Source organism: Dicentrarchus labrax, unplaced genomic scaffold (assembly GCF_905237075.1).
Source record: "Dicentrarchus labrax unplaced genomic scaffold, dlabrax2021, whole genome shotgun sequence".
In the NCBI taxonomy this organism is placed as follows: domain Eukaryota; kingdom Metazoa; phylum Chordata; class Actinopteri; family Moronidae; genus Dicentrarchus; species Dicentrarchus labrax.
This window is the reverse complement of record NW_026136723.1, coordinates 11,570,037-11,583,886: the sequence shown is the minus strand read 5'-3', so window position 1 is coordinate 11,583,886 and position 13,850 is coordinate 11,570,037. Positions and strand designations below refer to the sequence as shown.

Here is a 13,850-nt window from a genome sequence, read left to right as displayed (position 1 = left end):
CACCCTCAGATCTATTAACATTAGTAAAACCCACACGGCTCTTCACAAATGCCTGTAGGACACAGCTCTGTGCAAAAATACACATAATCATACGTGCATGTTTACATGTGATAAATCTATAAACACTGATGTGGTTTGTGTTCCTAACAACCGTCTCCAGATGTCAGTGTTTACCAATGCAGATGGGTTTGGGTTTGTTCCAGCTTGGCTTGCCATCTCCCCCCATGATGCAAGTGAGGGTTGGGTCTCCCTCTAGTGTGTAGCCACTGTCGCAGTGGTAGGTGACAGTGGAGCCCAGCTTGAGGTCGGTGCCCACCCGTGTACCATTGCGCACCAGCCCCGGCTCGAAGCAGGACTCCCTGGGGTTCTCTGTGGAGAGAGGTAACACGGTGGAAAATCAGCAACAGAAGGGAGCGCACGTTGGTATTCAATAAAGGGATTTTTGCATCAAGCTGCAGCGGTGATACTGGAATAGAAATTGTTTTCTGCCTAAGGTTCCTGATATTCTCGGATTTCTCACTTCCCTTACTCGTTCCATTTTTCCCCACTACTCTGTGCTTTCCTCTTTCAGTAAATATATCTCACTGACTGCCACTTTTCTCTCCAGCCCTTGACGGTGCCCTTTCATCTGTGGCTGCTGGAGGTATGTATGGCTGTGAAGACAGACAGGCAGCTGATTGAGAGTGGCATTGCTCTGGCCCAAGGTCTGCTGACTTCACACAACCGCCTCTCACACAACGCTTCACTGTGCAGTCAACTAGAGAAGACAATGCACATACGCAAGCTTTCTTGCACGAGCACACACACACGCACTCGCATACTCGCCCTCAACACACACATGCGCTGTATCTAACCACATATCAATCATCACTCCTGAGGTCGTAAGAAAGATGTCTGGCTCAATCTACCATCACATTGTTCTTAGATGGAAAATGTGCATGTGAGAGGAGGCCTGTCAATTTGGCACACTTCATGCTCTTACAGCTAAAATAAACACAGAAAAAATATCCAAAGCAATTTAGTTCAATCTTAGACACAGTCCACTCTCACAGCAAACTTCAATATTTGATGACTTATCACACGCATACAAAAGGGAAGGTGAGTGAAATGGTTTTTTTTTGTCAGGAAAACTTCAACTTACAATTTAGTGGCAGACAAAAATAAGTGCAAGAGCCTCAACTACCACAACATCAACTAGTTGAAAGCAAACTTTTAACAATGTTTGTATTTTAAAAGCATCTATTCATGAAGTTTTTTCTTGTTCCACCATCTGCCATTCAGAGAAAAGGTTTAATTTTCACTATGAACAAAAATAATATTTTAAATATGAATAATTATATGTAATATAATAATTGTAAAGTAATAAAGCCTATGTCTACATAAAGTTCTAATGATTTATTAATGATACAATGTACAAGTAGTACCTTCGATTAAGTCCTAGTTACTAAGCTGAAAGCTGGGGACCTGCTGACCAGACTGAAGGGCTGCCCTTCATGGCTGAACAGAGTGCAGGGGCCCGGCATGTGGTCTGTCTGTCTGTCACCCAGGGCACCTGTTCTAGACAGGTTGAGCCCTTTTGTGGGCTGATTTAGACCTGAACCTTCCCTCACCACCTACTTCATTAAACCGGCACACCTGGCAAGAGACAGTGGAGGCGTGATGGATGTAGCAGGCATTAGGTGTGGACGGGCCCTGGACACAAGCTAACGGTGAGGAAGGTCGGTTGCCGCAGAGAGACTGGCCGATTTAACAAGCCTTGCCCTGGGACATTTGTAGGTGTGAGAGGAAGTGGACGAGTGGCATCATCTGTTTTAGAAAATACTCAAAGGAGTTTAAGTGATGTGATGTGAAGTGAAAATGAGCCTAGGAGTTGGTGAAGGTATTGGGTTTGACAGATGTGAGTATGAGGGTGCTTGTGTGTGTGTTTTGTTCCTGCGTGTATCTGTCCATGTCTGTGTGTGTTATTCAAATGTGGCTCAGGCATGGAAAGTTTTTGCCCACATATTTCCCTGGAGAGCCTAATCAGACATGGCCAGAGACACGGAAACAGAAAGACATAACGATTGCTTGGTAAAGAGGCTGACAGCACCTCAGGCAGATTTTGTAATGCAATTTTCAGCGGCAGGCTGACCAAATACTAGCTGGGCCAACTTGTCAACTTGCTTCCTCACCAAATAGACCCAAACCCACAGCCAAACACGCTTTTGTGCCATGTTGTTTGTCTGAAACTGAGGAGGTAATTTATGTATTATTTGGTTATGGTTCATTAGTGTGGAGAATTGGAAGTAGGGAGAGGGAGTTTTTCTGAGCCACACACTGGGTCCATCTGCTCTACCAGCTTGGCCATACAATATCACACACTGTATCACACACTGCAGTAAATATCGATGGGAGTGAGTTAAGGGGTAGGCTCTATAACACTGTCTTACCAAAACACTTTGCTTCACTCCATTTATGTACTATTTGCAAATGAATCACAGAACTGCATCGCATAAACAGGTAGCGTTCTGAAATCGGTTGAATTGCTTATACAGATCAAATCCCATCTGAACACCAGCCAAGAAACAGAGAGCTCAGGGTCGATCTGGAATTGGTTAAACGTCTGATACCTTAAACAGCTCTAATTGAGGCTGGGAGATTTAGGAAGATTTAACACTGTTCTCTCAAGCAAAGCCCTTAACGAAGATGCCCTGTCTAATTTAGAGCTTGTTCGACGTCTGTATATTTGTTAGGAAAAGGCTTTAACCTACAGCCACTAAGGCGTTGCCACTGCAAGGGTGAAAGGCAGAAAACGCAGGTGTATTGCATTAGCCTTAAACCAACAGGCCCTCTTTCAAGAATGCCTGTGATCATTCTGCACCATGTGTGCAGCGCAGAGTAACTCGTGTGAGCAAATAAATCTAGGTCCACCAAACAACATGCTGCGGTCAGCTAAGCTCAGACATGAGACAACAAAACGTTGTTTGCTCTAATTTATGAGAAGCCTTTTGTGCAGCTGCAAAGCACTGATCAAAAAGATCTTAAGCACACATGCTGTCGGCTTTTCATTTTCATAATTCTTTGTTATAGTCGGCTACTGGAGGGGGTGCAGATCAATAATGACTCCCAGGCAGACCACGGCACAAATGGGAGGGTGGTGAGGACGCTGCAGCACAGACACCCCATTCTTTCTCTGAAGCAATTTTCACACAACTAATCTCACTCGCTTTGGACTAGACACAAGAGAAAGTTAAAAAGAAACAATCTGCAAGGTCGATAAGCAGCAGAGGGTAAATCCATTCTCACTCTGCCAGAGGAAGAATTTTAAAACATGAATTGTTTAGGGGATAAAGCCCCACATACTATTTAAAATTCACTGTTTTGTTGAGAATCTTAAGGCACTGCGCTCTTAAAAATGCACACACAGACACACCAAATCCAAGTTTCCACTAACTTTATAGTTTTATCTAATTAACCAAATACTGTACTTTTCACTGTTCCAAAAAAAGATGCCCACCTGTGTACTGCAGCACAAATCCATTGCTACTGAGGGAAGCATCACTCCGGAAGGCCAAGAAGAGCGTGTTGGAGCTACTCTCAATGCGATCTGGAACGTCTGTGCCATAGAAACTACCTAGCAAGGGGCTGAGGGAGTCCGGCCCATCGTAGATATGTAAGAAGTCATAACTGGGCTCCAAGCTGAACCTGTTACAGAAGTAAAAATGAAATGTACATAAACATTTGCAGCTCACATGAGATATAATAAGGTAAAAAACACTGGATAATATAATAACTGGTAATATGAATAAATTAATAGTGTTTTTATTTTGTACTGTTGTATAAAATAGGTATACAACTATGATTGAAATGTCCAATTTCAAACTCCTAACACGCGATTAGTGTTTAGTGTTTTAAGCTACTGAAGCTTACTGGTTGAAGCTAAGAGCGATGACATAGTCCTGTGTGACAGTAACTGTCCAGTCACACTCCCTTCCATGGGGGTACGGTTCAGGATAGTCTGGAGACAGAATTAGTCCACTAGGACCTGTCAGGTTCCCGCCACATGGAGCTATGAATAGAAAGGAAATTGATTAGTAAATGCAGTAGTAAACACAAGAACACCAATTTCCTATTGTGGATTCATCCAAAAACCTATTGTCACATAAAAAAATATTTAAATAGTTGTAGAATGGCTAATATAACTATTGTGAAACTACTAACTAATATATAAGTGAGATAATATATACTACATTACTAACAACATTTTTTGTTTTAAAGACAATCATTATTTAAAATTACACAATAACAAACAGGCTTCAAAGCTACACAACGTTTTTAAACGTTTTAAGAAACACCAACTTTCAAAGTAGCACATACATAGTTTTTTGTTATTCATTGCTGTATGTGCTATATAGCTTCCCTGCAGGAAGTTTTAGTACTAGACACTTAATTGAGACCTAACTAATGCACATTGACATTGCTTACCATGATCTCACTGCCCTGCACAACCCCTCACAAAACAAGATCAGACTAATTAAGCTAAACACTAATTAGACAAGGCAGTTCATTTGAGGGTCTTAATTGCTATTGTTAATTCACATTGTTTTGTAGAGCACCAAGTGTGATCAAATATAAAAAAGTAGAAGAATACAGGTCTGACTGAGAGGTCTGTATTGTTATTGAGAAACAGGATAATCAGATCTCTCTGTCTGCTGCAGTGACTTCAGGAGACATCTAGGGAACACGGCAATCGGGTTTGCCACTTAAGATTCACTTAAGGAGTCTGTTAAGTAATCACGTTAGGAATCTGTATTGTCTACTTGTTTCACAGAAGTCAGACCAGGACAGAGGCGATACAGTAGACTGCATTAGGCAGGTTGTGGGGCATAATATACTTTATAAGGTAAGTTTCATTTGTATACTGTTCTCTTCTGCCTGTACACATTATACCATTTCAAATCTCATGACTACATACAGTTTACACAGACAAACTTTAGGAATATACTGTATTTCACTCACTGCGTAGTCACTCAGCAGTAACAAATATGTGACAACATTCAGACTATGATCATATTCATTGTAGCATCATTAGCCATGACTTATGATTACATGCTGTGTTAGTACCTGCACATGTCGGAGGGTCTGGCTGCCAAAAGAAGCGACCGTTGATTTCAGTGCAGGTGATCCTGTTGGCTCCCTGCAGGATGTAGCCAGGATCACATTGGAACGCCACATGGTCCCCGGGCTCCCTGCTGTCCCCGCTGCGGGTCCCATTAGTAGGCATGCCCGGGTCATTGCAGGAGGTTGCAGTAGAGACTGAAGGAGCAAGAGGAGGCTTAATCATTGAAATCATTGAATAACTTAGTTTTGTCTCTCTCTAAACCCAGTTGTAACCCAGCCATTTAACCCATGTTCATCTAACATTTCCCTTTATTTCCGACCCTCATGCCATCATTCTTCATACTCACCAGAGAACTGCAGAGCGAAACCCTGCTTGCTTGTGAAGAAGTCAGTAGTGAACTGCAGGCTGACAGTGTTGAAGGTGCTGTGGGCATCTGGGGGAAGGGCTGAGCCACTCAGCTCCCTCAGCAGGACCCCTCCATCCTGGGGCCCATCCCAGATCCGAAGCACATCGTGGACTTCCTCCGTGTGAAAAACCAGGAAATGTAGACTGTTAAAGACAAAAGATATTTTAGAGGCCATGACAGTTGAAAGATTACACCCACTCTGATATATATATATATATATATATATATATATATATATATATATATATTTCTCCTTACTGATAGCAGTCTCAGGCAGACAAAAAGCTTTTTATTTTCTTACCGAAAAATTAAAATTGGCTCTCACTATTTGCATTTCATTGTGTTCAAACCAGCCTCGGGTCCTTTTAATGGATGATAATTGTAGCAAAAGTTCATATCATGCAGATTTTCCATTAACAGTTTTAGTCAAGAGAAAAATCTAGGCTCCAATTGTTCTGTTACATAATGTTATTGGTACATAGAATTTAAAAAAATCAAGGTTCAGTGTTTTGTTTGTATTATGCGAAATTCAATATCACGATAACACAGTAGAAAGGTACAAAAAAATATAAAATAATTAAAAATTTGGCTCTTAGCAATACAATTTACAATTTCTAAAATGTAGTAAAAGATGAGTCAGAGCAGAGGAGGAGGACATAAATGGATTTAATCAAACTACTAAGTATTTAAAAAGAATCAATGCACACAAGTAATGATGAGATTAAAGGAGAAATACAAAAACACAGTTAAGGCCAAGCATAAAGGAGGGAGACAAATAACATTTTAAAGTGAATCACAGACGCCAGATCCAGAGCATTGAAACGATGTTTCACAATGTCAGTCAAGCAGATACGTCTGCCACGGCATTTAATAGTTTGAGTCTAGACATCAGAAAGATGATGCTGTCAAAATATCTACCCTTCACTTTGGCGCAGACAGCTGTCAGCTAGCTGGTGGTCCACTGGATATGAAATGCACTGGAGTTGTATGTGTGTGTGTGTGTGTGTGTGTGTGTGTGTGTGTGTGTGTGGGTGTGTGTGTGTGTGCGGCAGCCTCAATGCAGTGAATTCTTAATGATATAACGCTGGGGTGTCTTGAGAGTGAGCATGTTTAAGTATGTGTTTTGGACTATCTCAGCAGGACTTAAGTGATAGAAACTGGTATTTTAGAACTAATGAGAGATTGGTGGTAATGTTGACATAGGCCACTCAATATAAAACTTAAAAGACAAACAGTATTCTCAGCAGCTATATCCTGCGGCAAAGTTTCAAATACTTACAAACTATTATTAAAACAGGGCCTGAATGTCAGCTTATCTAATTTGTGCCTTTGATTTATTTCCTCTGAAACACACTGCTGTCTCAAAGGCCTTCAAAATAAGAGAAAAGAGTGGAATGCACTGAGATGAAGGTGTACTCAAAGGAAACAAAAATCGTGTTGAACTGAACTTGACTCACCTGCTTCACACACAAAGTGTGTGTTTATCACAATAACACTGTTCTGTTTTGTTTTTTTATCCAAATGTCCTACAGCAAAAGAAAACTCTGTCTCTAATGTTGCCTCAAATTCTCACCCTGGATCATGTGTAACACCTCGCATGCATGTCACAGAGATACTGAGATTGCAATGGGTGAGCTCACTGGTTGACACTACTTTCATCCTGGTAACGTAGTTAACACAAAATAAAACAACAAAACGTATCCAAACCGTATGTAAATGCATTATATTTATGTCCCATGTTCCAAAATTTTTAATGATTCAAAGAGCTTATACAAAAACCTATTATGAAAATGGTTTCATTATGAATATTCACTGAAAATGATTTTTCCCTAAAGCAAATTCCCTAATTTTTCAATAATTTCAGTTGTAATGCAAAGCAAACAACACTTATTGTAATAAAATACTCATACAGCACTTGTGGGTTTTTTTGTGTAGTCTGTAGAACTCTATTTATTCTATTATTTCGTCCACAAGCTTAAGCTTAGATTATTATAAATCTGTCTTGTAGCCATTTTCTCAAAATATTTTAGTAGTGTTGAATCTATGTCTTAGTCGTTTGGAGGAAATAGTGGTACTTCTTAGTGCTTTTAGTATCCTCATCCTTTTACATACACACACGGATGCACACACACACACACAGGCGCGCACACAGGCGCGCGCACACACACACACACACACACACACACACACACACACACACACACACACACACACACACACACACACACACACACACACACACACAGAGCCTTGAGCTACAGATGATGCAGAGGAGAAACAGCAACCCACTGATATGTCGGGTTTAGCAACAAGTTCCCACCGTTTCTGCATAATTGGTGTCAGACTCCGATTCCCATACTGTCTGATGTGTGAGCAGCAGCCAGAGGCTACTCAACAATGGGCTGTGTGTGTGTGTGTGTGTGTGTGTGTGTGTATACTGTACATAACCTTCTTGACAAGTCTTCGCAATGCCTGTGAAAGTAGTGCACATAAAACAAACAGATGCAGACAGGCGCACCAGTACATATTCACGCAAATGTACACTGGTAGGTATATTTGAAGGGTAAGTACCATTACACGCCCGTATATGAGCATCCACTACAGGGAAACAGATGCAGGAACAGAGACACACATACATATAGTACACACTTAACTTCCTTATCTCTGCAAAGCAGCACATCACGTTTCCAACATTCATCATCGAAGAACTGGCATAAATACTAATCCTGTTCTATGTATTCATTCATCTGCTTACAATTCTCTTGCTAATATTCACTGAAGCATAGATAATACTGTGATATACAGTAATCATTCAAAGCTCAATGAAAATAACAATATTTTGCATTAAAAAGAAATTAAAAATATTCATACTAATACATTTGAGCTGTAAGAGGAGACAGAAGAGAGAGTAAGCTAAACCTGTTCTTCTCCTCAGTACTATGGGCTTCACAGACAACCAATTAAAATGACAAATTACATGGAATACATTTGTGTTTTCGCTGGTGACACAGAGAGTCAAACCGTGAAGTTTATAGTCTATTAAAGACACCCGTTCAGCAGCCCAAAGCTTGGAAAGATGGGTGTCAAACCACTGAATGTGGGTGTAAAAGCGAGCCCTCTTTAGAAACTACAGCTGAGGAGCAATTGAGCAGGGAAACTGACCCTGGGACGCACCGGCAACAGCAGTGCTCCTTGGCAGCTCCCAACCACCAGCTGCCAGACCTTTTGCAGATACACATTTACTTTTTTTAATCTACTTTCAGGAAGGTTCACAAGATAAAAAAAGTAGTGACAAATAAAGCAATAACAAATCATTAGATACTGCAATAATAAAGTAACACTTAGGTAAAAATCAATAAAAAGGTGTTTGATTATCTGCAGTGCTCATTCACAAACTTCTCATACAAAGACGAGGAGTCAATATATGCACGATTTCTCACACATACCCATCCTGGTACGCTACAACATTATATAATAATTAAATGTTGGTTAGAGTTAGAGTGGTGACCTACTAATCTCCATCTACCATTCTGGCTAGTTCCTTCACTCCCAGCTACCAAAGGTTATGCTCAAAGGCTTTCATCCCTGTCATGTAAGTGCCTCAGGCAGTCAGATGCCTGTTATGCAAATGCTGTTATGAAACCCTCAGGTACTGTGATCCTTTTAACTACGCTCCACTTCCCCATACCCTAGACAGGAGATGCTGAGGTGTTTCACAGGATTTGCCAGCACGAGTAAAACAAAACGAGTTTTGTGGTATGCGTGCCTGTGTGTCTTCCTGCATAGACTATCAATTTGCATATTTACAGCATGCCTGTGAATCGAGACAGATGTGAAGATGTGAGTGAGCATAGAAGATGGTTCGGAGGATTTGCATGAGCAATGTCGGAATCAGGCTCCAGTCACGTGTTGGATCCATGCTTATGTGCTGACGGGTGCTCACGTTCTAATGCAACCTTCAGGACTGTCAGACACCGAATGGCATCGTGTTCTATTTCCAGATTTATGTTTTAGAAGGAAGACGGAAAGGTGGGTGGAGAGGCAGAGGTACGTTGAGGGAAAGCAGAAGGTGAGGGAGGGAAGGGAGGGAACAAAAACAAGACTGATGTTAATCATTGCTAGGTTGCTGGAAGAAGGGGATGATGGCAGGAGGATAAGAGGTTGATGGAGAGCAGAGGAAGTTTCGAAGGATGGAGGGATTTGTGCTGAGCGGTTGGATGGATAGGATGGACGTGGGCTGCATGTTAGGATAATTGGTTCCTTTTATACAAGATCTAAATAGCCTATCTCTCCTTGTCACTTTCTAAGAGTGAAGGCTGGGGGGCGGGATAAGGAGATAGTGAAATAAAAGATGGTGAGAGGATAAGTGATGCAGGACGGTAGCAAGAAAAGATGTTGATACTGTCATGTACAAATCTCTCCGACTTAGTGGAACACATGTAGGGCATGTCAACTATACTTTTTAGTTAACAAGCCAATGCTTTTGGTCGTTTTCGTGCTCTGGGATGCAGACGCTGGTTCAACAAAGTGCTTCACAGCTAGTCATTCAAAGTTGTTCACTGCCGAGGAACTAGAAAGAGAAGTGTTAGCTACCGGTGGGGAAAGGCCATTTAAATACAACTTCAGGTAATATGATGGATGGATAAAACGACAGGCTGAGAGAAGTGGAATTACTGTATGTCTCACAGAGGAAAAGGAAATCTGGGTCTCTGTGTGCAGTTAACATTTTGTGGAATCACAGGAAGCCATGTTTTGAAGTTTACAGCTAAGGGCTCTCCTTTACACTTGTCCCCTTCTTAACGGGATAAAATAGCTCAATCAAGTGTCAGAGGAATTGCTGGGAGGAGATGAGACGGGAGAAGAGAGGGATGGAAAAGATTTCTCAGGTCCTTCTTTTTTATTCTGCCTTAATTATTTTGTATTCATATGAGAGAAATAGAGAGAGAAACAGAGAAAGCTGAGACTTTCTCACATGAATACAAAATAGTCTAGCTGCAATCACAAGTCCTGTGGGGAGTCTTCAGAGTACGTGTACGTGTGCATGAAGATGATAAATAAGTTAGTATGTGGGGGGGGTGCATGGATGTGTGTGTCTGTGTGTGAGTGTGAGGGAATGAGGAAGAAGAGGGATATAAAGAAAACAACTGTCTGCTTTCTCACAACTAATTGAGATTGTGTATAAAAGCAATGTCACGCTGCGAGCTACCCTCATCAATATGTGTGGATGTGGCCTCTGTGGAACTCTCCCTGTGGGATCATCCTTCCAGGTTGAGAAACATCCATACCAGAGGCTTGAAAAAGACGCCAAGCAGCACAATCAGAACGTCTTGACACCTTGAGCTGAAATGTGGTAAAAAAAAAAATTCTTTGTCCAATTTCATTTACTGCAAGGCACATGATGTAATAACACATAAGCAGTGTTATCACACGGATAAAAGAAGAGTTACAAGTAGTTTTATGCAGGAAAAGGTGTGAAATTGGGAAATAAATCAGTGATATAAAGGTAGAGGTTAAAATACACACGCACACATCCTCGGCATGCATCATCCATTTATCACATTCATTCCTTATCACTCAACCCTGTACCAAAAACCAAACTCCATATTCTTAAAATCCCTCCTTAAAAAGTACACACAGCCAATACAACTTCACTTCCCTATTTTGAATAGTTCAAAACTCAAGAAGCACACCTACACCAACAACCTAGAAATACATTATATATGAAATGTTGTTTTGGGCTGTGCAAACCCAGTAAAATGTATGTGCATATTCATTTGAAACTCAGGGCACTATTTCTGTGATAGAGCATGACAAATGTTGATGCATTACATTTAAAATATGTGGCTCCTTAAAGGAGAAATCCATTCTAAAAAGAATTTACACACAAAATGCTATTAAAAAAATAAATACTTAAGCGCTCAGATTTCATCATATTTGAACTAAGTCTCTCCTTAAGCTGAACACTACTGACAGTACTGACGATCTTATCTAAAGACAAATCCTGGTGCTACTCCATAGACAGTGAACAATGGAACAACTACTAAGACACTATGACAGCACCAATTGTGCTTTACTTGGGATTTGGATACTCTCAAGAGGGATCAACTTTACTGTCCAAAATCACTGGATTAGCACAGAGAATTTGGTTTTACTGTAGATTCTGACCTGTATCAGATAGTTTTTTATTTTATATTAGTTTTTATTTTTTACGTTTCCTTTGAATGTTTCTGATATGCCATCAACCTGCCAGGGACTGCAGATGAAAATTAGCCTGTATGGCTAAATCTGGCAAATTTACATAGTGGATTTAAGTCCTTGTGTTAATTAATGTCCATTGTCCCTTTTTTGAATAAATGCATACATAATATAATAATGTGTGAAAGAGAAAGACACGATAGAAGAAACCATAAGAAAAAGCCAAAGCCACACTCTACTATAGACAGAGTTCAACAATGGGCCTAATTACAATTGCCTGCTCTTCACAAACTGTGTTAGTCCCATTGATGCCTTGTGACCAACAGTCAAGACTGTCATTTAGCACTGTAACCCACACAGTGCATCATGTTTTACAATGAGCTCTCCAATTAGAGAGCATGCTTCTTGCTAAATACTAAATACCAATTTTCAGATGAATACATATGGCTTCATTGTTCAGTGTAGCATGTGGCCTGGATCCCTCCTTTGGTCTCTGTAGCAGTAACCACTGAATGTTCCATCAGTGGAATGGCTCATTGCCTCCCTTATCATCTCTATTCCTTTTACATTGTTATCATCTCTTTATGTCTGTATTCCACTCTCTGCCTCCCACCTATATGCCCTTCCCATCAATATCTCTCAGCAAACCAGTCCATAGGCTTTTTAAATGTCTGCTGTCACTCGGCCCAACTCTTGGCCTCTCTCCTGAATTCTGTAAGGTTTGATTAGTGTGCTACCTTCAGCTACACCATTTGATATACAAGGAATCCCTGGGCTAATGCATTGCAAATTCTTCTTAATAATGAATTGCGTGGGTAGGATCAAAGGCATGGATATGGAGCATACCTTGCAGAGGAATGTCAGGGACCAAGAGGTAGTGAAGGCACTAATGAACCTAAACTAGCAATCATGAGGGACCTAGGAATGTCAGATGTGCAAGTTATGGGACAGCATGTTCTCACAAATAGATCCATGCAAACAACTGCATAGAACTCTACTATATTAAGCTAAATGATATGGTGCAGTAAACAAAAAAATATATATGGTGCAGTCTGAAAGTATTAGGACATGTATTTATTTGTTTTGGATTTACACCAGCATGCTTGATTAGAAATGAAACAATGATGAAACCGAAGGTAAAAAGTGCCTGGGAGTGCCAAGTAAATACTGGCCTGACAAAGTATTACCAGGGTAGATGCAAATCTTCTAGTGAGGTCAGTAGACCTAACCTAAATATTAAATATGAGTACCTTTATTTAAGTTTATACTGAATAGTAAAAATACTTCATGTCCCCTAAAATTGGTGAGATGTGTTCACAGAAAGTATTTAAGTGCTGCAACTCCTATTTAACTCATCTGATGTGAATGTAAACAACCTAAAATTAAAGCGAACAGTCATCATCTTTACCTTATAGTCCTTTCATTTTAAACAACATTATGCAAGAATTGATATTTTTTTCTATTTGGTGCCACTACAGTTTCAGAGTGCAATTTACTTATACCAATGTGGTAACTATGGACAACTGTAGATGTGCATTTGTTATGATTATTACAAAACCAGTGAGTTGACAACTTTGCTAACACAGCTAAGTATCAAGTAAGTGCAACAACACAAGACATAGCAAGCCAGCTAATACCTCTTACTAGTCTGACAGCAAGAATGCTACTCGACGTCTATCTTGCAGCCTTTAATTTTGCAAAGTTCTCGCCAACGACTAAAAGCCAGTCCGAGATTTACTCTTTTCTGGTGGCCTCTTGCTCCATCACTCTCACTTGTTTTCTTCACAGATTCCTCCCTCAATGTCCTCTTCGTTTTCTTGCTGAGCCAGGTTTATTCTGTTGCCCATTCTGGAGGCGCTTCCCAGCAGGTTTCCCTGTTGGCTTCCCTTGCCCTGAGCATGAAAACCTCTTCCTCCCAGCGGTCCAAAGCTCCCCAGTCCTCCAGGCTTCCATTCTGGGTAGCACGGCTATCTGAGCTAACTAGTTCACAGCAGCTACATTTAGTGGTTAAGTTACTTTAGCAACACATAAAAACTTTCTGTCCATCAGAAAACATCAGAAAACAGACGGAGGAATCTTCATAAAATATTACCCAGTTTCAACAAAATATGTGACATCGTTGGCGGTGTGTTATTTAGCGCCATAAGG

At 40.6% G+C, this 13,850-nt stretch overlaps 1 protein-coding gene across 1 annotated transcript in view; it reads right to left on the bottom strand.

Annotated features, from left to right (window-relative positions):
- Positions 1-13,850, bottom strand: part of csmd2 (CUB and Sushi multiple domains 2) — a 230,075-nt gene that overhangs the window by 67,240 nt on the left and 148,985 nt on the right. The window contains exons 27-31 of the mRNA XM_051389619.1: positions 5,448-5,650; positions 5,104-5,295; positions 3,910-4,048; positions 3,497-3,684; positions 175-369 (exon numbers count right to left, since the gene is read on the bottom strand). Of these exons, the coding sequence (XP_051245579.1) occupies positions 175-369; positions 3,497-3,684; positions 3,910-4,048; positions 5,104-5,295; positions 5,448-5,650 (917 nt within the window). The remainder of the gene's footprint in view (positions 1-174; positions 370-3,496; positions 3,685-3,909; positions 4,049-5,103; positions 5,296-5,447; positions 5,651-13,850) is intronic.